General features: G+C 37.2%; 3 protein-coding genes and 1 long non-coding RNA gene across 5 annotated transcripts in view; 1 reads left to right on the top strand and 3 right to left on the bottom strand.

Annotated features, from left to right (window-relative positions):
• The window catches only part of LOC126964425 (lachesin), a 28,591-nt gene extending 26,976 nt beyond the window's left edge, over positions 1-1,615 (bottom strand). The window contains exon 1 of the mRNA XM_050807526.1: positions 1,447-1,615. Coding sequence (XP_050663483.1) covers positions 1,447-1,498 — 52 coding nt within the window. The 5' untranslated portion in view covers positions 1,499-1,615. The remainder of the gene's footprint in view (positions 1-1,446) is intronic.
• On the top strand, positions 667-24,627 carry LOC126964429 (zinc finger protein 189-like). Its single transcript, XM_050807530.1, has 5 exons — positions 667-685; positions 14,482-14,601; positions 15,821-15,962; positions 18,678-18,785; positions 23,482-24,627. Exons 2-5 carry the CDS (start codon positions 14,503-14,505, stop codon positions 24,033-24,035), a joined length of 903 nt encoding a protein of 300 aa, XP_050663487.1. The 5' UTR covers positions 667-685; positions 14,482-14,502; the 3' UTR covers positions 24,036-24,627.
• On the bottom strand, positions 9,528-10,855 carry LOC126964450 (uncharacterized). 2 transcript variants are annotated; one of them, XR_007729378.1, is made up of 3 exons: positions 10,719-10,855; positions 9,781-10,305; positions 9,528-9,668 (listed from the first exon to the last, which is right to left on the bottom strand). It is a non-coding gene; the product is annotated as an uncharacterized LOC126964450 (long non-coding RNA). The 2 variants fall into 2 exon arrangements; XR_007729377.1 differs by lacking the exon at positions 10,719-10,855 and adding an exon at positions 10,420-10,586.
• LOC126964421 (putative fatty acyl-CoA reductase CG5065) overlaps positions 24,616-24,960 on the bottom strand; it is a 43,172-nt gene continuing 42,827 nt past the window's right edge. The window contains exon 14 of the mRNA XM_050807520.1: positions 24,616-24,960. Coding sequence (XP_050663477.1) covers positions 24,855-24,960 — 106 coding nt within the window. The 3' untranslated portion in view covers positions 24,616-24,854.

The following is a 24,960-nucleotide window of genomic DNA, read 5'->3' as shown; positions in this document are numbered from 1 at the left end:
TATGTTTAATGTTACTTTGCTCAGGATATTTGGTGTATCATGTTGTTTAAAACTTTATATAAAAATGAGTGGTCAAGCATATGACGTCTATCAGAGAGCTTATTCATTTTAAGAAGCTTTAATCTTTTTTCATAGTTGCTTCTGTTGCTTATATTTCTATTCATAAAACATATGTGCTTGGTAAATGAGCGATTGATTAATTAAATGTGATCCCTATGGACCAAAGTTTAAGCCACTAAAACACAAGGTAACTATTTAAATACAATTGTTATAACTCAATACTTTAACAAGATGTGTGTTACTAATATATTTGTATGAATATGGTAGATAAGTTCAACTTATTATTAGTTTCAAATGTTTTGGAACCACATCGTGATCTGTGTCACAATGGGTTCCGCTGAAAACCAGCATTGTAGCGCCTCCTGCAGTAACTCTAAGTTTTAACTACGTAGCTAACATTTGCATCACTCATTCAACTACAATTTTTTCACTAAAATTACATTGAAAGTACTAACTCATCAAATTTATAATTAGTTTAGTTTTTATAAGTGTTTTTAGTTTGTAATACGTTATTATCACCCCAATTACTTAGTGATGAATTGCCTTGCAGACATCAGCTACAGGAAACAACTGATTCCCAAAATGTGGATGCTACTAAGCATATAAAAGTGTGATAAAAAATCAAGTAAGTTTAATATTAATAAGAGACTAACTTCTTAAGTCTTTAGCATTCTGTCAGTTCATGGGATGGACACCGGTTGGACTGTGGCTGATTATTTATTTATATATTCAAAAATTGTGTTGCATGTGATTTAGTTACTAACGAAACTATCACCTGGGCGTCTTATGCAATGAACAACACAGTTGCAGACAATAAAAAAAATCCACCTAAATATTCATTCATAGAATAATCCCTAACTTTTTTTTTTTCAAAAATAACTTTTTAAAGCAGTGTAAGCTACTCCAATCAGCTAGGATATATATTTAAACTAATCCGTAATACAGAAATGATATTTCCAATGCTAATATATGTTACTAATAAAAATTAAAACTAATAATTGAGTACTGCTGCTATAATCAATAATCCCTCTCTACAACAATCAATATCTTAAAGGTTTAAAACATCTTAGCAATCCGAAGCCGAATCAGATATTCAAGACAAGCCATTTTATTCTATCCACAATTCCAACAGTTTATTTTACGCGTTGAAAATAGATTAAAGTTAATCGTTTTAATTTGTAGTTAATTTATATACACAATGAAAAGAACATAATAAGTAAATATTTTATAAACACAAAACACGATATAGGGTGTGTCCACAAGTCGGCATCATCCACTGGATAACATTGTTTTTAAATTATCAAACATTTATGTGAGAGAAATCCAGCCAAAATAATAAAATTTACGACTCCAGGAAATACTAAAAGCATTACCTTTTATACTTACCATTAATAATTAAGCACAAAAGAAGAGAAAGTTTGAAAACTAAAACCGCCATCGTTGTAAATAAAAGTTCAAATAAAAATCGCGAAAACTAATACGAAAAGCTTCCGCAGACACTAGGACTAGACAGCCAGCAGACAACAATCACAAAATACAAATGTCAAAATACAAATAGCCAATGGGTTCAGTTTCAACTTTCAGGTCAGGGCTAGGACCAAAGAATATATTATTTACTCTAACGGTCTTCTATCTACGACTCTAACCAAAACTGTTTCTGTCAAGTTAGAGTGGTCCCGAGTTATGTTCACGGATAGTTTATACCTAGCTGGCGCAACTCTCGAATAAACTCGACTAGGTAACGCTGTCTCGCTCTAACGTATATTCGACTCCATTGTTTGTTTTGGTTTGAATGTCATTTGACATGTCATTCATTCAAAATAAAAGTGACTGTTAATAATTTTTGTTACGAATTTCGTTTTCTTTACCTTTATTCGTGTATTATTCAGGGTAGTATGTTTAATTATTTATAGAATAAATAAGGCGTAAGGCTTTCTAACCACTCCATGTAATAAAAAATTGTGTAAAATATGTGGTTTAAAATCTGGCTGGTCAGATGGGGAGTAATAGAATTTTCATGGCTAACTTCTTTTTGGATAAAGAAAGGTAAGCTTTATGAATAAATAAGCTAATAAAGAATGCTAAGCTAATAAAGTGATTAAAATTGATAGAGTATTGATTTAATTAATCTAGAGTAAAAATTATAATAATGTTATAAACTATGTGTAGTGTTTGACACTTTTTAATCGATTGTCAATATTTTATTTTATTTATTTTTATTTATTTCATTTTTATGGTATCTATATTTTGGATTCACAAGCTTATTGATCTTAAAATAGTTTATAAATTTATTAACCTTTAAAATTCTGTTTATGTTAATATTTTGTGGTTATGATAAGCAAAAAAATATTTAAAGCCTAAAAATTAGGGTTAACTAATTTCTTTTAATATGTATTCTGTTATAATTTCAGATTAAGTACCCACGCCTACGACTTTATTGCAACATCTGAAAAACGAATACCAAAGATTGTCCAAACCTAAACTACAACGCAAAACAAAACTATTAATAAAATATTAATTATGTAAATTGTTTTTTTCTTTGAGATAACTAAAACGTATCCCTTAGTTTAAACTAGTTAGACTTTGCTTCAATTCAAATATTTTTATTCAAAATAGGATTTAAAATCACTTATTGAACGTCAAAAACTACCACCCATTCAAATGAGACTGCCTCAGACCTGAGAAGAATGGGCGCAAGAAACTCAGTGGGCTTTAAAATATGGATGACAAAGTGATATCGTACAATAAACATTTATAATTAAAGAGCCTGAGGGTGTTCGCTTCATTCCCAGTCCTTGGTGTCATTCAGAAAATCGTTTATGCTATAGTAACCTTTCCCACACAAACGTTTTTTTAACAATTCTTTTAAATTTCGTAATACATTTGTTTGTACATTTTCTGGGATCATATTGTAGAAGCATATACATCGCCCAACAAAAGACTTACTAACTCGACCTAACCAAGTAGTAGGCATAACAAGTTTATGTTTGTTCCTCGTGTTAACATTATGAATATCACAGTTTCTAGAAAATTCCTCAATGTGCTTATGAACATACAGAACATTATCAAAAATATATTGAAAAGCAACAGTCAAAATGTTTATTTCTTAAAATATTTCTCTTAATGATTCTTTAGGACCTAGGATATAAATCGCGCGAATAGCCCTCTTCTGCAGCACAAAGATGGTATTAATATCAGCCGCACTGCCCCATAACAATATACCATTGGACATAATACTATGAAAATAACTAAAGTATACTAGTCGCGCCGTATGTATGTCCGTTAACAGTCTAATTTTCTTAACCGTATATGCTGCAGTACTAAGCCTATTCGCCAATCCTTCAATATGGGGGCCCCATTCAATTTGGAATCAAGAGTAATACCAATGTAGCTGTACCTACAACCAATAATATCAATTAATACAAATGTCTAATACCTAACTTGTAACGTAGCATTATAATCGTAGAAATAGTAATCGTGCATAATAACTGTAATAAGCGTATGCCGAAAGATTCATCCTGACAAGAACATTTTATTTTATATAACGTAGTATTAGCTCTGATAAGAACATTTTATTTTATATACCGTAATATTAGCTCTGATAAGAACCATTTCATAATGCTGTTCATCAACTCATAGAATCATACAGATCACCAGTTTAGTCATCTCAGTGAAGTTTCAAGCATCGTACTTTCTCTCGACGATCGCAGATATACTCACGTGATCAGTCATATGCTCCGCGTTACACAACCGCACAGCAAGGCCGAGCGTCCTCGAATGAAGCGTCGGGACTCGGGGGTCGATCGCTATTCATGCAATTTTAATCAATGAGCAACAGCCGTAGGTGCGGAATGCTAACATGCCTAGAAATCGTCTTAAACCTTCTATAGTTTTCGGTTTTGAATATTCGGTAATGGCTTTAATCTTCTCTTCTGATGGCTGTATACCGTTTTTTGATACGATGTATCCAAGAAATTTGACTTCCGTTTGGCCTAAGTTACACTTCGCGGCGCGGGGTTGATAGTAATACCGTTTTCTTCCAATCTTCTAAGAACTGTTCTTAGGTGATCGCGATGCTCAGTCTCGTTTGCTGAGGCTATGAGCAAATCGTCGATGAATGGGAAAACGTAGTCTAATCCACGGAGCACTTCGTGAATAAATCGCTGAAATGTTTGTCCCGCATTCTTCAGACCAGGACACATGCGAGGAAATTCGAATAAACCCATTGGTGTGATGATAGCTGTCTTCTCTATGTCCTGTTCCCTGGTCTTCAATTGTTGGTAAGCGTGGTTGAGGTCGATTGTGGAGAATATTGTTTTGCCAGACAGATGATGGGTGAAGTCCTTGACTCTCGGCACTGGATAACGATCGGGTTTGGTTATGCTGTTCAATCGTCTATAATCACCACATACCCGTATACCTCCACTCTTTTTAGGTACTATATGGAGTGGTGAAGACCATGGACTTTTACTCGGTCTGCAGAGTCCTTGTGGCATCATGTTTTCGAATTCTTTCTTCACTATTTCATAACGATGAGGTGGAATGGGACGAGCACGGCAATGTAATGGAGGTCCTTGTGTTTCTATATAATGTTCCACGTTAATATTTGGCGATAATTGCATCGATGTTAATCTCGTGGTACCGGGGAATTCGGCGAGTATCGCGTGGTACGGGGCCTGTATATCGTTACTTCGTATTGTGGGTGAGGTCGTTGACACTATTGGCGCATTGATTTTAAGACTTGTGACGGCATCAATTAATCTTCGATTTTTTAAGTCTACGATAAGTTGATGGTGGTTGAGAAAATCGGCACCTAATATTGGTTTCGTGACGTCAGCTACAATAAACTTCCACTTGTATGGTCGACGGAGATTGAGATCGAGTTCTAATGTTTTCTCATCATAAGTTGAAATTGTTGTGTTGTTTGCAGCGTACAATTTAAATGGTAGAGGCGTTGCTTTCAGTCCTAGTTTTCTTGGTAGGACGGATATATTAGCATCGGTATCTACTAAGAATGACATCTTTGTTTTCTTGTCTGTGACAAAAAGGCGGTATGAAGTGTGAAGGACGCCGGGTTCCGCCGCAGCTAGCGTCCGTTCTAGTTTCCCGATGGCTCTTTCTTGAAGCTGCAGGGCGTAGTACAACGTCGTGCTTCACTACCAAATCGGCGATGGTAATAGCAGTAAAGTGTTGGTGAGTTATTGAGTGTGCGGGAACGGTGTTGTGACGAAGTTCTATTGCCAGATGACGAGCGAAATCGGTGGCGATAATAGTGTTGAGATGGCCTTGACTTGAGTTCGGCGACTTCTAGTGATAGTTTTCGTATCTCGTTAATAAGGAATTGTGTGTGATCTACCTGATTTGACGTCGATGATTCTGGACCTGATGCTGGTGGCTGGCTGGAGACGGCTGGTGGCTGGCTGGAGACGGCTGCTACCTCCTGGAATTGCTCCATCATCGTGTCAGCAAGCAACGCTAGTTCCTCCAGCGTGGACTTCGCGCTGAATGACTCGCTGACGGCGAGCACGGAGCGGACGTGGGCTGGCAGCAGCTTACTCCACATCATGCGGAGGGTGGAGTCGGTAACCTTGTCCCTTGCAAGGTTGCGCATGCGTCGCAGTAGCTGTGAAGGCTTCTGGTCTCCGAGCTCCATCTCGGCGAGTAGCTTCTGGAACTTGCGGCTGTCGGATTCTTCATACACTGATATGAGACGGTCCTTGATTGCTGAATGTTGTTTGTCTCTCGGTATGTTAAATAGGATGTCGGAGATTTGTTCGATGTCAGCCTTTTCTAATTGGACGAGCACCATCTGTGTCAGCTGGGCTTGACTCCTCTTGAGATCATCGGTGGTGGCTTCAAAGCTGTGATACCACAATCGCGGATTTCCCCGCCAAAATGGTGGTATGCGCATCGACAGTGAAATGCTGGAGATTTCTGTCGCGGTGGGCGCTGGAAGTGGCTGAGCCTGGTTTGTGTCTTCCATTTCTTCGTCGGGTTGATATTCCTCGAGCAGAGATTCGTCGAACAGGAATTTGTCGTTTCGGCGAGCTGGTGAAGCTGTTCTTCGATGTGTAGCCGGGCAGAGGTTCGGTGTATTCTATTCTGGCTTCCTTCCGTCGGCGTTCTTGTTCGGGCTTCCTGGCTTCCTTCCGTCGGCGTTCTTGTTCGGGCTTCCTTCCGTCGGTGTTCTTGTTCGGGGTCACCACTTTAGGGACTGAGCGTTTGGCGATTAAATAAAACAACTGCTTGACTGTGAGGAATATGTGGAAGATATTTGGAAGATATGATTTATTAAAAAGTTACACGATATATATACAAAATCCTTTAAACTAGTTACCCAATTACAATCGTTACTTAAAAAATATTAACAAGTTCACAAAATACACACCAATACTAGAGCTTACATTTTAACCAATAGTAAAACGTTTCATTCAATAAGGTTTGAGAATAATATTATGTGTTCTATCACGCTCTAAAACTAATGCTATCGCAGTTTGTGTAAACTCGCGTCGAACCTCGACCATACGATGTCAATGAGCATTCCGCACCTACGGCTGTTGCTCATTGATTAAAATTGCATGAATAGCGATCGACCCCCGAGTCCCGACGCTTCATTCGAGGACGCTCGGCCTTGCTGTGCGGTTGTGTAATGCGGAGCATATGACTGATCACGTGAGTATATCTGCGATCGTCGAGAGAAAGTACGATGCTTGAAACTTCACTGAGATGACTAAACTGGTGATCTGTATGATTCTATGAGTTGATGTACAGCATTATGAAATGGTTCTTATCAGAGCTAATATTACGGTATATAAAATAAAATGTTCTTATCAGAGCTAATACTACGTTATATAAAATAAAATGTTCTTGTCAGAACGAATCTTTCGGCATACGCTTATTACAGCTATTATGCACGATTACTATTTCTATGATTATAATGCTACGTTACAAGTTAGGTATTAGACATTCTTATTAATTGATATTATTGGTTGTAGGTACAGCTACACCAAGAAATACAGCAGATTCCACTGGTTTTACCACCTCTCCATTTAATAAAATTTTATGACTATTTAACAATAAGTTATTGACGCTAAACCAGTACACGATGTCAGATAGAGCATTGTTTACTTCGTCATATAAAACTTGGCTTCGTTTCACTTTGAATATAAGTGAGGTGTCATCCGCAAACAATACCACCTTGTGTTTTTTTTCTACAAGGTTAGGTAAAAAGGCGTAAAAGGCATTTATTTTCTCAAAATTGATTCCTTTAGAATTCTTTTTGATGTCATTTCTAATAACTACGAGATACTAGATCATTTATATAAATGAGGAAGAGTAAGGGTCCAAGAATTGGCCCTTGTGGTACCCCCATACCGAGAGGAGTCCCAGGAGACCTCCTGCCATTCACCCTCTGAATCCCATTATTTAAATATGAGATCAGAAGATCGAGTGCAGATCCTCTTATACCATAGTGACATAGCTTCCTGACCAGCGTTGAATGTTGAACACAATCAAAATATGTAACATTTAACATATTTAAAATATGTTATATATATATTATTAGTTAATTATCGATTAAAATTATGGATTGATTCCAACCCTATATATTTATTATATTGGCAGCTCTGATATTACATCATTAGTTGATTATGTTGGTATCAAGATTAAGTACAATACAATACAAGCGTCATTTCTTATTATTTTGTATGGCACTAACGTCTCTTGAACGTAGTGTTTAAATGCTCTTTAGTTTATACCATAAACTATTGTCAAAGAGGATGTACTAAGAGGCGGATTGCCTATAAAATTTTAAATTCAGTTTAGTATGAAACGTGCAGTGAGATTTGACAGCTTGAAATAAGAATCTTATTCTAAGGTTTTTTTACAAGATTTGAAGAATATAAACGGAGAGAAAAAAAAAGGGCGGGAAACTTAAGATCGGTCGCACGTAATTTTGATAATTTTTCATTTTATTTTTAAATTTCATGTAAATATTTAGATATTTTGATCAGATAAGTTGTAGTTTGTATATATTTTTGTAGTTAGTTTTTATTAAAGTGTTAATTTGTATAAATTTCATCCTATTGGTAAGTCTTCTTTTCTTCACTTTTCTATGATATGATGGACCCCCCGGATGATCCTGGGGGGACAGCCCCTGATATAGGTCATGTAGTGACAATTTCTAATAATGACGAAGGTAGCACTATGGATACAGATGATTCTGTGTCTCAGACATCTAGTGGCCGTAAAAGAGTGTCAGCTCGACCCAGAATATGCAGACACTGTAATAAAAGACGACGAAAACACCGTGGTGATAAGAAGGATATTAAGGAAAGTGATTGCAAATGTGTAGACATTAGTGACAAACAAATTCTTTCCAAAGTAGATTCCTGCAATAATTCTTCTATAGTAGTAGAGACCATACAAAAAAATAACACAGACACTCCACAACAGCCACAGCCCCCTGTTGCAAGGCTGTTATATAACTCATTAGATGCTGCTCCTTTTGTTGTACACATTCAGAAACAGTATTCATCTCCCGATGATAATGTTACTTTACATCCAGTTACATTTGGTCGTTTTCTCAAAAGAAATTCTATTAAAAATATTGTGAATGGAAGTTTAAAAAGGATAGGCCGGAATAGGTTATTTCTTTTTCTAAGTACCAAGATGCAAATGACTTTGTTGAAAACAAAAATTTAGAAAATGAAAAATATAAGGCTTTTATTCCATCATTTTCTGTGAGTAGAATAGGAATAGTCAGAGGAGTACCAGCTGAGTGGTCTGAAGAGGAAATAAAAGATAATGTTTCTGTTCCTATTGGCTGTGGCCCAATCATAAAAATTAGGAGAATAAAACGAAAGATGATGATTGATGGACAAAACCATCTTAAATGTACTGAGTCTGTGGTATTTACTTTTGATGGACAGTTTTTGCCTAAACGAGTATATATGTGCTACACTTCTCTTACTGTAGACTTTTATATATATCCTACTATTCAATGCTACAATTGTTGTCGGTTTGGTCATGTGAAATCTCAATGCAGATCTAAACCAAGACGTTTTAGATGTGGTCAAGGACATAGTGGTGATAACTGCTCTGTTCAAGATGATTTTATATCTTGTTGTTTATGTAAAGGTTCCCATATTGCAACTGATAAAAAATGTTTAGAATATGAAAGACAAAGAGCTATAAAGGATTCAATGGCTAAAAACTGTATTTCCTATTCAGAAGCTTCAAAGATACATCCATCTGTCTCTCGAATTTCATATGCATATACATTACTCTCATCACCTAACATCACTCCTAATACTTTTCCAACCCAGCATCAACATTCAACACCTAAAGCTATAAACAATACTTCATATAAAAAACTGTTTTTGTTAAACCAAAGCCTCCACCTACACTTAGCAAAGGATATGACAAATCTGCTCACCATGAAATTTTAAGGGATTTTAATATTCCCCAACCCTCTAATGGATGTGCATTAATTAACAAAGAAAATGAAAATCCTTTGGAATCCTCAGTAATTGATTTAATTATTTCTCTTATAAAATCTCTTAGTCAATCGAATGAATTTTCACCGTCCAACGCTGCCTTATTAGTTTCTGCAATTACTCAAATTTATAAACCAAATAATGGACAAAGTTCTTCAATGGAATTGTCAAAGCATCACTCCTAAAAAAAGTGATCTTATTTATTTATTAAATAAATGTAAACCTTATATCTGTGCTCTTCAAGAGACATGGTTGAAACCAGGATCTTTATTTAAGATTCGTGGTTATTCATGTCTCAGAGAAGATCGTGTGGATGGGCATGGCGGAGTAGCCATGCTTGTGAAACACCCTCTTTCCTTTTCTCTCTTCTGTATTCCTTCTCACAGTAATGATTTTTTTATTATTGCTGCTTTAGTTGAAAATATCTGTTATGTATCTATTTATATACCTCATCCTTCTTCTGCAATCTTAAATGAAATTAAAGATATTATTTCCATTCTTCCGAAGCCTTTTATGATCCTTGGTGATTTTAACTGTCGCCATGAATCCTGGGGTTCATCATATTTGATTCAGTGAATTTGTGTATATTAAATGATGGTCGTCCTACACGACGTTCTCATCCTGACGAGGGCCCAAGTGCTCCAGATTTAACAGTCACTACACCTAATCTTGCTTCTTCTTTGTCCTGGGATCCATTACGATCTACTTTTGGTAGTGATCACTTCCCACTATTATCATCATTTCCAACCTGCAATAATAACAATAAAGTATTACATAAAACTTATTCTCCTCGTTTAAAATATAAGGTTAATGATGTTGAATGGGATGTATATAAAGATCTAATAAAAAACAAAATTATTACACTTCCAAAAATTAATCCAGGTACAGAATCTCAGTGTGCAGATTCTTTAGCAAGAATCTTTTTTGAGGTTGCCAATGAGATATTTCCAAGTAAAAATAGCTCTTTGGGTTTTATTCCTTCTCCTCCTTGGTGGGATAACGAATGTACAGTAAAGAGAAGAAAATATGCTGAAATTACATACTGTCAATGTTCCACTGATGAGAATTTTGAAATTCTTACAAAGAGTATGTCAGAAACTTCAAAATTTCTAAAGAAAAAGAAATTTGATGGCTGGAAAAATTTCTGCTATTCAATATTACCTGATGTCAAACCATCTCTTGTATGGCAAAATATAAGAAGGTTTAGATCTGCATACAAAGATTCATCCCCAAAATCAATCCCTTTTCATTTAGTTAATAGCTTTTTAGATAAATTGGCTCCACCTTTCGTTCCTGAAGGCTTAATAATTGGTTACCCTGTAATAAATATAAATAATGATAACTGTTTTGGTTTAAACAGTATATTTTCTCTCACTGAACTAAAAGGTGTATTGTCTCATGTTAAGGATTCTGCTCCTGGACTGGACGGTATTCCGTATTCCTTTATCTCTCATTTAGATGATGATGCTTTATTTTATTATTTATCTCTTATAAATTCCATAGTGACATCTGGTAACATCCCCTCCACGTGGAAACGTCAAGAAATAATTCCCGTACTGAAACCTAATAGGTGTTCTTCAGACCATTCTGCCTATCGCCCAATTGCACTTTCTTCTGTTTTGATGAAAATTACAGAACATCTTATAAAAAATCGTTTAGAATGGTTTGTTGAGCATAACGGTCTATTATGTGAATCCCAATTCGGTTTCAGACGTGAGAAAAGTACTATTGATAGCTTAAGTATATTCATTTCTGATATTCAATTATCATTTTCAAATAATAAATCAGTAATAGCTGCGTTCTTAGATATAAATTGTGCCTATGATAATGTCGTAATAAGTATTTTAAAGAGTAAGCTTTTACAACTTAATATACCTCTGCTATTAACAAATTTTATCATAAACATGCTTTCCGAAAGATACATAATCCTGAAAATAGATGACAGGAAGTCAATTACTCGACTTGTTTCAAAGGGCCTCCCCCAGGGATCAGTACTTAGCCCAATATTGTATAATATTTATACACACGATTTAAAATCATCACTTAATAGTGTAAATGTTCTTCAGTATGCTGAAGATCTATTAATTTACTGTCGTGATATTTCTATTGCAAAAGCTAGTTCTTCTATAACACAACCGCTGATAAATTTAAAAACTTGGTTGGACTTAAATGGCCTTGATCTATCACCTGAAAAAAGTACAATTGTTTTATTCACGAGATCAAGAACTCCTCCTCCTATTTCTATATTTTATGAGGGTTATCAGATTCCAGTTAAAGATAATGTTAAGTTTTTGGGAATTGTTTTAGATTCGAAACTAACTGGTATCCCACATTGTGATTACCTAAATGCTAAATGTGAGCGTACTCTTAATATTTTAAGATGTCTGTCAGGTATTTGGTGGGGTGCGCACCCTTTTTGCATGAAATTGTTATATAATGCTCTTATAAGAAGTATATTAGATTATGGTACATTCTTGCTGGAGCCTGGTAGTGTTAAGACATTTAAAAAACTAGATCTCATACAGTCCAAAGCTTTACGAGTAGTTTCTGGTGCTATGCGGTCAAGTCCTATCAATGCTTTTCAAGTAGAATGTGGTGATCATCCACTACATCTACGTCGTCAATATTTAGCAGACAAATTTATATTCCGATCTTTTCAGTTTCTTAACCACTCTCTTTATAACAAACTTCAGAAACTTTCTCATCATATGATGTTATGCAGATGAATCTATATAGATTCATCTGCATATTGGTCAAATAAAAAACCACCTTGTCTAATCAATAGTTTTAAGAAATTTATCAACATAAAAGCTCCTATTCATCGATCCATTAATTATCCTCTTTTCAGTACTAGCTTTGAAGCATTAATGTTGCTTCCAGAAATTAATTTTAACTCAGATTTAAATAAGCACGATATTAGTTCAAATTTTTCGTTTAATCTTCTTAAAAATACTGTTTGGGTTGATTACCATCATATTTACACAGACGCGTCTAAACATTCCTCCTCGGATCCCGTTGGTGTAGGTGTCTATCACGCTCAATTTAAAATATCACAGAAAATTAAACTACCTCCGGAAACATCGGTGTTTACTGGGGAATGTTATGGTATTTTTAAGGCTATTGAATATATTATTCTATTTAAACTTCCAATAACAATAATTTTCTCTGATTCAAAAAGTGCCTTACAGTCTCTCAATAGGTTCCCATTTAAATCAAAAAACATTTCTTCTGTTGTCATAGAAATAAGAAATCTATTAAATAAATGCAATCACTTTGGTCTTTCTGTGTTGTTTGTATGGATTCCCAGCCATAGCGACATTCCTGGTAATATAAAAGCAGACCAACTAGCTAATGAAGCCGTGGTCGATGGCGACATTTTCCCTTTTAAAGTTTTTTGCCAGGATCTATGTGCTCTTCCTATAGTTCACCTTCAGGATTGTTGGAATAGACTTTGGACTGAAACTGGTCAATCAAAAGGCAGGAAATATTTTAACCTTCAGCCACTTATTTCATTTAAACCATGGTTTTTCCGTGCCAAATGCAATAAGTTAGTATGTTTTTCTATCATAAGAATGCGTTTGGGTCATGTTTGCACTCCTGTTCATCTTAATAGATTAGGCATTGTATCTACTGACATGTGTGAATGTGAATCCGATAAATGTGATCTAGATCACATTTTCTTTTCATGTTCTCTATACGACCGCTCCTGATTCCTGAATGATCTAATATCTCTTAATGTTCCTTTACCTACCTGTATATCCTGTCTAATTATGTATCCATGTAAATTTTATAAAATATTGTCATCTTTCATTCTTCAGCACCATATTAAAGTTTAAATATTTGTAATGTTGTGTAAGTAGCAAGTATATATGTATATTTATGAAATTTTTAATATCCGTTTCAATCCTCTTTTTACTTATCTGATCCTTTCCCGTGTTCCGTATCCTTTTTTAACTTAGTTTCCCAATCTTTTAATTTACGTTATTGGCAAAAAGTCAACGCTATTGCCAAAAGAAGAAGAAAAAAAAGAATATAGACGGCATCTGTCAATCTAAATCTACCAATCACTGCAATTTTCATACAATAATTACTTTCTCGTAAGAGTAAAAGTTTGTTTTTACTTTTTGTGATATTTTCAGTCTCGGATGAACGTGGTGTTTAAATTCGCTTTGGTCTCGGGGTTCTGATATTTATTAAAAAATTACAATAATTTAAAATTTTATTAAAAATCCGGACTCGACATTTGACTTATAAGTTACAACTTATTGCTTTAATATAGTAATAGATATTATATTTTTTGCAAAGATGTTAGACAATTGTTTGTGTTGGATTTGTTTGAACAAAAATACGAAAAAGTTATATTGTATTGATAATACAGACTTAAGAGAAGTGTATGATTTACTAACAAGTAAAAATGTAAGAAAGAACAAGTTGCATTTAATTATAAGTAGCAAGGGCCGAACTCTAGACTTATCAATGACTAGGTTAAGTACTTAATTTTAAAGTTTAAGCTGCGATGGTTTCATAACTTAAACATGTCTAGGAATTGAACACGAATGTTATAATAAACTATCTGGACTTCAAATGTACCTCATTCAAAACATTATTACTTAATTTATATTTTGTCTGTTACAATTTCTTTCTGCCAAGGGGTAGGTTGAAATGATGGTCCTATATTATAATGTATTCTAATATAGGATCATAATTTAAATGGTCATTAATATTATTATGTATTCTTCATGCTCCTGGAATCCTTGTAATCTAAAGTTCTAGTTCAGCCAACCCAGAAATTTCCTGGCCATTTCACAGGGTCCCTATGGACCCTGTGAAATGGCCCTCTATAGGGCCCTCAGTGTAGATCATTTGCTTGGATGTATGTAGACAGAAGAGTACAACAAGAATAATTTTTGTATAATAATTTTAGGAGCACCATATTTCCATCTATATGTGCTATCTGTGCACCACAATGTTAAATAAGTGTAGGAAACTGAGAAATCAAGCTCTAATGGCTCAAAGTGTAATGGAGAAGTACTCTGATATTAAGGTATGAAATATTGAATTACTGATATATGTTACTGTATGAGGGTATTTATATTGTGGATTGGCATTACAAAATTTATATGCCAAATAAGAGGTTGATAAAAGCGTTTTTATTGTATGGAGGTTGTTTGCCCCTGTCAATTGACATTCCTCTCACACCTCAGATATTCATTTTTTTTTAAATTTGCGTTTGAAGGCACATGCAATGGAGCTAATTTTTTGAGTCTATAGAAAAAATAAACAGTGTGTGTTTTTGAAACAGAATATATGTAACCAAGTATGCCAATACAGGCTGTGGCAGTTAGAGGAGTAATCTCGAATCGAGAGGAAATGACAAAGAGAGTCTTTTTAGAAGTAAACACAGAAACTTGTCTTCTTGGGGTTAAATTGGACCAAATTTTGTCGGCCCTATTGTGAGACTTTGCAAAGCATAGTCTCGATTTCAGACACAAGTTTGTTCTGGTTCTTGTGAACGCTATCCCGGGCACATGTGGGCATGTCCGGTGTATTAAGCATACCCTGTGCTTTCATCTGCAGCCTTGGGGGATACCAGCATTTGTGGCTTTTAAATCGGAGCATGCACCGTTGATAACAACCTTGATACTGCTAAAAAGCTAGCTACTAATTTCCCAACCTATCGGGAAGCCCATAGGATGGCAGGTTTGCTATAAGCGCTTTATGCCAAACACTGGGCTCCCTCTATTAGGTACAGGACCTAATGGTGCACGCTCAGGGGCGGATTCTCCAGGACTAAGTAGCCTGGTACCATCCTGGAGTAGTCTATTTTTAAGCCGTGTGGTAACTTAGGCAGAAACACAGCGGCAGAACCACTATTTCAAGGCAGTTTTAAGTGGGAGAGTGGTATTTCTTCGGACATGCTGGCCTAATTCTGTTCTGTCTCTTAGAACCCAACATGGCCCTATCACTCATAAGAATTATCATTGACTGCTTGGATAGTCAGTGGTGTACCACTTCAGCTTATCGGCGTTCCTAATACATTTGTTTTGGACAGTTTTGGGGATCTTGTTGTAAAAGCAGAAGTATATACATCGCCTAATAACTAACTTGAAAATTCACTTCTCATGCCCATTAACTACACTCTCGATAGGAATAGCAAAATTTATGAAGAATGTACTATTTTCAACAGCCTGCTTTTGACGTAAAGAACTACTTTATGACCATAAGAAGTGAAAAAGTTATTTCGAGATGTGCCTTAATTACAGGAAGTCCCTACATCAGTACAAGGAACTTTGTGCAATCTGTCTGTTCAGCATATTTTCTCTTGCGCACTCGAGATTCCAAACGAACAATTCGTAAAACAGGAGTGCGAGGAAGTGATGGAGGAGGAAGATCTGGAGTCGCATGGTAATATATTGATGTAACTTTTAAAACTTTGGATCAAATATGCCCCTCGGCGATCCTTTAAGCCCGGAAACACTTTGCGTTTCGTAGAGACGTCGCTTCATTGTGTGTCTTCTATCGCATTTATCACGGGAATTGTTCCAAAGAGCTGTTTCACCTGATTCCTGCCGCCGAATTCCACCTTCGCACGATATATTACAAATTAGGATATCATTGCCACCATCTGGATGTACGGTTTTCAGCGATAGTGCAATTGTGTTTACTCCTTTTCAATTTTCATTCGGAGGATAGATTGATATTCTTTGAAGCCCTTTCTATAGTGTAGATATTGTTGAGAGGGATGAAATCTAAACGTCCGCGTCACACAGTTATATTGGGTTGAATCTGCCTTTCACAATTTTAATTCAAGAAAGAAGGATAATCTCGAAGTGCTGAAAACTAGGTTTCATAAATACAAATTCCAATATTGAAATAGGATATAAATTATTGAATGTCCAAAAACACCAATGCTCTCTGTCTCTGTCTGTGGACTGGCGAAACTGTTGCGAAGTTAAGAAAAGCGAGTGTATGGTCTTTCAGGCCAAAAGAATGACTGGAATGAAGGAAGAACTACCTACCACTGTACCAGCAATCAAAATGTACGTACACCCCTTTAAAATTCAAATACCTCGGGCATGTGATATCCTTTGACCTGAAAGATGATGCAGATATATATAGAGAGAGAGTGCAAGGGGATGTCTTTGAGGGCGAATATGATCGCGCGTTGCTCGTTGTACAGCCTTAGTGAAAGTGACACTTTTCACAACTGTACCTCCTTCTACACTAGCAGCCTACTGATTGATTACACGCATAAACAGTACAATGATCTTCACGCTCAATACAACAACGCATTAGGATGCTGATGGGACTGCTTCGATCCTGGAGTGTATCAGGCATGTTTGGCGATGCGCATATAGATTGATTGTATACAACGATGGGAGAACCGTATACATCCAACAGCCTCCTTAGAGCTCTCGTTGACTGGTTTGATTGCAGTAACTGTGCCATTGTTGTAAGGTGCATGTGTTGACTAATCGGGCCTGTCAGAAAAAAAATACACAAATTAAATTTGAAAACAAAATTTATGAACGATGCGGGACTCGAAACCGCCACCTCTCGCGTTCCTTGTGAGTGCTCTTCCACTGAGCGAATCGTTGTGTTTAAGTATCCCAGAGGGGTAGGAAGGTGATGTTAGGTGTGGTGGTCTTCCTAGGCGATATCCACATATAAAAAGCCAAACCTGCCGTAGCGTACGTCCAGAGACAACACTGGACTATAGATGCGCATCACCCAGTCCGAACATACACGTCACCGTTATTCACAGTAGTGGGTCGTCTATCCTGGGCAATGTTGCAGTCAACGAGTGTCGTATATTGTTCACCGCGACTGTAATAGCAAAGTATGTAGGGCGCAGGCGGGCAGTCGGCGCCTTATAACCGATTTCTAGGTAAGGGAGATAACCCCGACAGAAAAATCCAGTGTGCATCTCGAAAGGGATGCCCCAGACCGTAATCCTGTAATCAGGCAGGCGTGGGGGTCTGAGTTTCGCCAATTGGTCTGCGAGGAAGGTAACCTCTTTAAAAATAACCCCTATCCCAAGGTGTGGATCACGCGCTAAGAGGATGAATGGCTGACGGGATAGATCAGAGTCACTAGCGTCCAACCTCAACGGACCAGGCGCACCGTTGTTGCATATAGCTCTTCTCTTGGGAATGGGCGTCACCCCAAGGGCGACACCTCATCGGCCCTACTTGGGGGAACAAAAACGACAGAAACACAAAACAAAATTCTCTCCAATTCCTCCGAAGTGATTAACCAGGCTTCGGATTCGGGAAACGTTAATGGCTCAAAAAAACTCATACAACAAGCTTTTCATAAAAGTATGTTAGTAAGTCGACCAAGAAGCACCTCTTTGAGCGAGGTCACCCAAAGCTCACAGACCACTAGAAAAATCCAAACCTGCCCTAGAACTGAATCAACTCCAGAATCACCGCACACAAAAAAATTATGGTACGCCCCTTTCCGTACCACCTTCTTGGAATAGAATTCCCTCCATCAGGAACCCAAAGAAGAAAAGATCCATCTGTAACTCCCTCACCAGACCCACTGAAAACGTCAAACCTATTCAGTGGATTGACAGTTGATATAACTGAAGACTTAGAACGACCATTGCCAACTAAAAGCCTGACAAACCAACACCCATAATCTTATATGGTATAGAGGATGTGAACAAGCTAAAAGAAGTTATTAAATCGTCTGCTGAAAACTCCCAATTCACATATAGAAATATTAATAAAAATCAACTAAAAATTACTACTATTAATACTGAAGTGTATAAAAATGTTATATCAACAATTCGTGAAAAAGGGAAATGGAGGAAAGAAAGGGAACAAAAGACCCTGCAGAATTGTTATTAGAAACCTTCATAAACTAAGTAATTCATTTGTACTTTTATATTTAATTAACTTTATACTTTTTTAAATTCTCTACTGTGTTGAGTATACTAAAAATTTTGTTTAAATGAAAATTAATGACCAATGGGGTTAGGATGTATCCTTTTCCTGAAGGTCAAATGATCTTAAACGGCTCCTAATCTTCCTGAACTCATTCCTCTTAAACCACTGAAAACTATTTAAGGAAACACTTCTACTTTTCGCTGAATGTAGATTTATATTTCAGAAATGCAAGAAGATCTGAATATCGCCAACTCAGAATCCGACGATGAACTGCCACTTTACCGGTTGCTGAACATGCGAGCAGTGGACCAAATTGATATTGATTGTAATGGTGAGTTCAATTGTCCTCAAAATTTAGTCACTTGGTAGTATATCAATAAAAGATTTTTATACTACTTTTATTGATGATGTTGTTACGTAGAATCAACTTGTTGCATTCTGTCATACAAAAATTGACGACAAAAATCGGGCGTCACCTTGTTGGTATCCTCCATGTTGTTTTTAAGTCGATCAGTGCGCACAACCGGCGCGGACGCTAGCTTGAAGACGAATGCGACTTCTCAATGAGCGCTCTACTGCTGGACAATAATAACTAACTTCAATCACGTCACCGACAGAGACGTACACAGTGACAACTTCAAACACACTTTGAAAGATGACGTTCGCCATCAGTTCAGCCCAATACATAGAGTAGAATATAATCATACAGGCCATATTACTTTTATATTCTAATTCTCCGACACGGCCATTCTGCCATCCAACGTGCTCTCGCGTTGATTTATCGACGTCAAGTCCAGCCTAGACGCCACAGCGCATAGCACACAAGTAAAGCTTTTACAAACAGCTTTCCAGCTCCCACAAAGCAAAGCGTTAAAGCTTTCAGCATGTCACAGCTCTGGCGTATAGCAAAGCGTTGGGGCTTTCAGCATTGCTCAGAAGCAGCACTTAAAACACGCTGCAAAGCGTTGCAGCTTTCAGCATCATCTGTCTAGCGGAATCTATCATCTCCCGGATTATACTAAAAATTCTAATCCACACCACCACAAGCGTGGTGCTCTTAGAAGTAAACGTGGACAAAGCGACAGGCTTTCAATCCTACACCCCACCATAGGTGTATCGCTCTTAGAGGTAAACTTGGACAAAGCGACAGGCTTTCAATCCTACACCCCACCATAGCTGTAGCGCTCTTAGAAGTAAACTTGGACAAAGCGACAGGCTTTCAATCCTACACCCCACCATAGGTGTAGCGCTCTTAGAAGTAAACTTGGACAAAGCGACAGGCTTTCAATCCTACACCCCACCATAGGTGTAGCGCTCTTAGAAGTAAACTTGGACAAAGCGACAGGCTTTCAATCCTACACCCCACCATAGGTGTAGCGATCTTAGAAGTAAACTTGGACAAAGCGACAGGCTTTCAATCATTCACCCCACCATAGGTGTAGCGCTCTTAGAAGTAAACTTGGACAAAGCGACAGGCTTTCAATCCTAATATGACAAAGCGTAGAAGCTTTCAATCCTAATATGAAAAAGCGTAGAAGCTTTCAATCTCCAATGCTACAAAATTATCAATAAAGAAAACCATATTTATTATTGATGCGAGGATAACTTTGTACTAAAACTAAGTTGCCTACCGCAACGGATGAATTAAGGCCTTATCGGCATCGTATCGTACTTTATCTCTTTTTACTAACTCGTCCATCCTATGTTTTGCTTCTCGTCTCATTTCTATTAAATCTTCTAGCTCTACCATGAGTTAGCAATCGAATCGTGCGTTCACTTACTGCAGTCGATAACAAGTAAACCTTGGAACCTTCCTTGCTGACGCTTTTCGTCTTCATTTGATTCCACCGTTAACATATTCCAAGCTAAATAACTTCTGCCCGATATTATTTTGAAACAGTATTTCTCGAGAGCATCTGGCATAATAAGTTACTCATGGTACCAATTTTCTATAAAAATCTCTGCAGAACATTATTCGCTTGCAATAAGATTTCAATAGGTCTTTTACGTTATGACTCATACTACCAAAATGAGTTCTCCAGGTGACCGATAGAGGCACCGTATAATTTTAGATACAATTTTTTACGAAGTTGCTAGTGAGTAGGATGACTGTAAGCTCATATTGGATATACTGACTATCGCAAAGAGTTTTATCTAGGTGGACTCCTTTTACAGCCAATTAGCAACTGGATCGGTCTCTTACCAATACTTCTAGACATTTTGCAATATAAGGCAAGTTGAACCTCAACTAGAACAGATTATAAGTTAAAACCGGCATTATCCGTTCTGACGGGCAGGTCCGGTACCCCGACAGGCTCCACTAGCTATTTCATGGAATTCAATGGACCACTCCGTACCTTGGAACTCTTGACCCGTGAAAGAAGTTCCTTGGTCAGAGATAATGTGCTTGTGTGTACCGAATATGTAAACGAAATTTCGCAACGCTTAGCTAGCGGATCGCGTAGTTAAGTCCTTAGCAGCTGTTAAATAGCAGAATTCTATGAAAGTATCAATTACGTATTTCTAGGGAACCCCTCCGTCACTTGGAAGAGCATCCGTCAACTACGGCGTACTTACCATCTGAACGAACTTATCCTGACCGTTTGATCACTGATCAAACTTCCTTTATTGTAGTTAGCTAGCACAAATCCGCATTATGAGACGAGGCGTTATCGCGAACCCACTACACTCACTCTGATGAAAGACCTCCGAATGGTCCACACTGATAAAACGTGAGTAAAACCGTGCATGGAAATATCAGCTCACGGTGACGCACCACACTTTTCCGTAACTGTTGCACGTAACGCTTGGTAAAGCTAAAAATGCAGGTGCCAGTTAGTGGCACCACTAGCCAGTGACACACAGTTATCCAGGATCCATTACACATGAAAGTAATACGTCTCCAACACACATTCCCACTACACAGACACGGTCCACTGTCCATCACGACATAAGCATCGCTGTGTCATGAGAATACTGCTCAAGGCCTCACGTGAAAACCTTCCCGTCTTCAAAATCACGCAACTTCAGCATGGTTGTAAATGCGTTCCCGGGCGTCAAATATCCCTGGTATTGTGTAGCAGACGTCCCAGAAAACAAGTCGAATGTTTGCGAAGGCGATCCCACCGCTGCTCTCGGAGATTTAAATGGATTTAAAATCGGGCGTCACGGTGTTGGTATCCTCCATGTTGTTTTAAGTCGATCAGTGCGCACAACCGGCGCGGGTGCTAGCTTGAAGACGACTGCGACTTCTCAATGAGCGCTCTACTGATGGACAATAATAACTAACTTCAATTACGTCACCGACAGTGACGTACACAGTGACAACTTCAAACACACTCTGAAAGATGATGTTCGCCATCAGTTCAGCCCAATACACAGAGTAGAATATAATCATACAGGCCATATTACTTTTATATTCTAATTCTCCGACATATATATTAAATTTCATTAAAAAAATGCGAATAAAAGAGTAATAACGTACCCAATTAATTTTAATTTTTAAATTAAAATTTTTCCCCGTCCACACACCCATTTCATTCATGATACCCGCGCGGGCGGCGACAAACAACATTTTTTTTGTATTATTAAACACTTAATTCGTTATTATGTCCACTTGCTCAGCGTCTCTTAGCCGCAGGTGCTACTCGACGTGACCGCCACTGACTTCCGATACATTTAGTACAAGTTTCACGACACTGTTGTAATACCGTGTGTCAGTCCTAATCGTATCGAATACTGTTACGATATGGGCTCTCATTTCCTGCTCAGTGTCGCAAATTTTTTCAGAACACGTATTCCATCACGTGTCAGGAGGCCGCCGAGGCCAAGCGACAGGACCACCTCGCCCGATCCGTCGAGTGCCGTATTCTTCTTGTAAATACATGTGGTGGAGCCCCGTCATATTGCGTGAGCATTCGCGAGACTTCAACAGCAAACCGAGAGGAAGTGCATAGCTTTCTTCGTAATCCGCACGAGCTGCGTAGTTACTATGAATGCGCCCTAGACACATGAGCATGTTAAAATACTCTTCGTTCGAGTACATGACACAAAAAAACTATCAATAACTAACACTAGAACTTTTAGAACAAAATGGGTTTTTCTTCATTTTTTATTAATAATATTCCTAAATTATGCAGATTCTTTAATGAAGTCTCAGTATAGCAGTAGACTGAGATGACAGTTATGGTGTTGATGATGATTTTCTCCCAAAAAGCGATATAGTTAGAGATCTAGTCCCTCACTAACAGTTAATTCGACATCAGTAAAAACTGACAAAAAGCAAAGTTCGAAGTTGAGTATCTCCGAATGGACAACAAATCGAGACGAGCGCCATTCATACTTGTGTATACCTATAAATGTAATAACTTTACGGACATATAAAAAAAATCTATACATTTTTGCCCATTGTCCTTTGGACATGCGATCGAGACGCGACTTTGTCGAGTTACTGAGTGAGTGTTATTTGTAATTTTGTAAAGTAATAATTCTAAGTTACGCGATTGGCGGCAATATGATTATTCTTTGATAAGAACGGCGGCGGACAAAGGCGTGAGGAGCCCCGCCTTATTCGTTTGAGTCGCCGCTCAGCTGTCGCTCTACGCCATTGAACCTATTCCACATATTAACTATTCTTGTTTTACTAGAATAAATAACTTTTGTATTAGCTAGTGATTTTTTTAATAACCACACCGATTTCACACCGCAGAACGACATCGGCCAACCATCATAGAATATATATTAATAACGAACAGTGGTTGCGCGTGGTTTTTCAGAAATGGGAAAAGGAGATCTGATCCGTACGATCAACTTGTTTTCAAAAAAGTTAGGACGAATAATATATAATATTGTAGACGGTAATTTTTATTACTTATAGAAAATTATAGTATCTCATACAGTCCATTTTTAAAAAGTTAAACAATACAACAGAATAAAAATTTACTATGTATATTTGCTATGATCTTTAACTTAGATAGAAACATTCTAAGTTCTTAATGATTATAATGATAGTATAATTTTTTTTACAGCCAAAACTACAACTGTCAAGACTGAACCCGGCCAAAGTGAATACGTCGATTTTAAAACTACAGAAGAGAAAAATGAGAGAATTACAAAACGCAAAAAACATATTGCAGCATCAAATAGAAAACACAAAACAAATTGTTGTAATGTTTGCGGTAAAACTTTTATTCAAAGATGTCATTTGAATAGACATAAGATAACACACACAGGGGAAAAACCATTCAGCTGTGAGGTGTGTGGGAAGGCTTTTAGGCGTTCTCATTCTTTAGTTTTACACAGTAGAGTTCACACAGGAGAAAAGCTTTATTCCTGTAAGGTATGCGGTAAAGAATTCAATCAGTCTGGAAATTTATTTAGACATAAAAGAATACATACAGGAGAGAAACCATATATATGCCATGTTTGTGGAAATAGTTTTAATCAATCCTGTGACTTGAAGAAGCATAGTAGAATACATACAGGAGACAAACCATATAGATGCGACATCTGTGAATCAAGTTTTACTCAATCCGGTAACTTGATGAAGCATAGTAGAATGCATACAAGGAAAAACTATTAGTTTCCATCGATCCAATGATTTGATGATGCGTCATCAAATCATTGGATACGCAAAATCATGCAACAGAAAACCCTTATTCATGTAATATTTGCGAGAGAATCTCGACCACTCTTTCGACCAATCCGATGACTTGAAAGTACACAAAAGTGGGAAGCGTGCAGGGATTTTAGACTTTTCTATGATTTGAAGAATCCTCTAAGAGGAATCAATGTTCGAAAGGTATTTTTTGACGTTGACATCAGTTGCCAATGCAGTGTAATGACCCGTATCACTACAGATTGATACAGATTGAATCAACGTTATCAGTATTGGGAATGAATTTATTTATCTATTTATACAGGGACAGAAGTGAAGTGAAAAGTTCTTCAAAAGCTTGTAGCGTTTTGCCGTCGAGGATGACGGAATTGAATAGCTTCCGGAGGATCCTGAACACAGGAGTACCACAAGCTCTCAGAAGGTCGGCTGTAATTCCATCATCATCCGGCGCCATGTTGTGTTAAGCTGTTATTTTGGGCAATACTACTCCCGTACAGGCTTTATATAAGGGCGGAACAAAGGTTTATCCGACAAAATAAACAAATGATAAATATTACTTTTATTCTTTAATTTCACAAAATAAAATTACACACAGTAGAATTATTTTCTGTTTATTTACAATAACAAAAGGGAACGAGAAAACGTAACAAAATAAATGTGTCAATTTATAATTCGAAACCCCAACAGTTTTGCCAACTGTAGCTACTTTTAAAAAGTTGTCCTCGGCCCCGACGCCAGGCTGCTGGTCAGTTGGGCGCCACGTTATTTAAACAATAAGTCAGGTTAATGAATTGACTGTATGATATTCTGGACCAAATCCGTGTTGTAAATCCACCACGCTGATGTCGTGTAGAATATTGAAGTCAAAATTTTATTTAGTACCACCAAT

This window comes from Leptidea sinapis, chromosome 5 (assembly GCF_905404315.1).
Source record: "Leptidea sinapis chromosome 5, ilLepSina1.1, whole genome shotgun sequence".
NCBI lineage: Eukaryota > Metazoa > Arthropoda > Insecta > Lepidoptera > Pieridae > Leptidea > Leptidea sinapis.
Note: the sequence above shows the minus strand (reverse complement) of the source record. Positions and strands in the feature narration are given on the sequence as shown.

Coding starts and splice junctions, on each gene's coding strand:
- LOC126964429 (XM_050807530.1), top strand. CDS start 14,503: ATGTGCTATCTGTGCACCACAATGTTAAATAAGTGTAGGAAACTGAGA. Junction 14,602..15,820: donor AGAAGTACTCTGATATTAAG/GTATGAAATATT, acceptor CCTTAATTACAG/GAAGTCCCTACATCAGTACA. Junction 15,963..18,677: donor GGAAGATCTGGAGTCGCATG/GTAATATATTGA, acceptor TTTATATTTCAG/AAATGCAAGAAGATCTGAAT.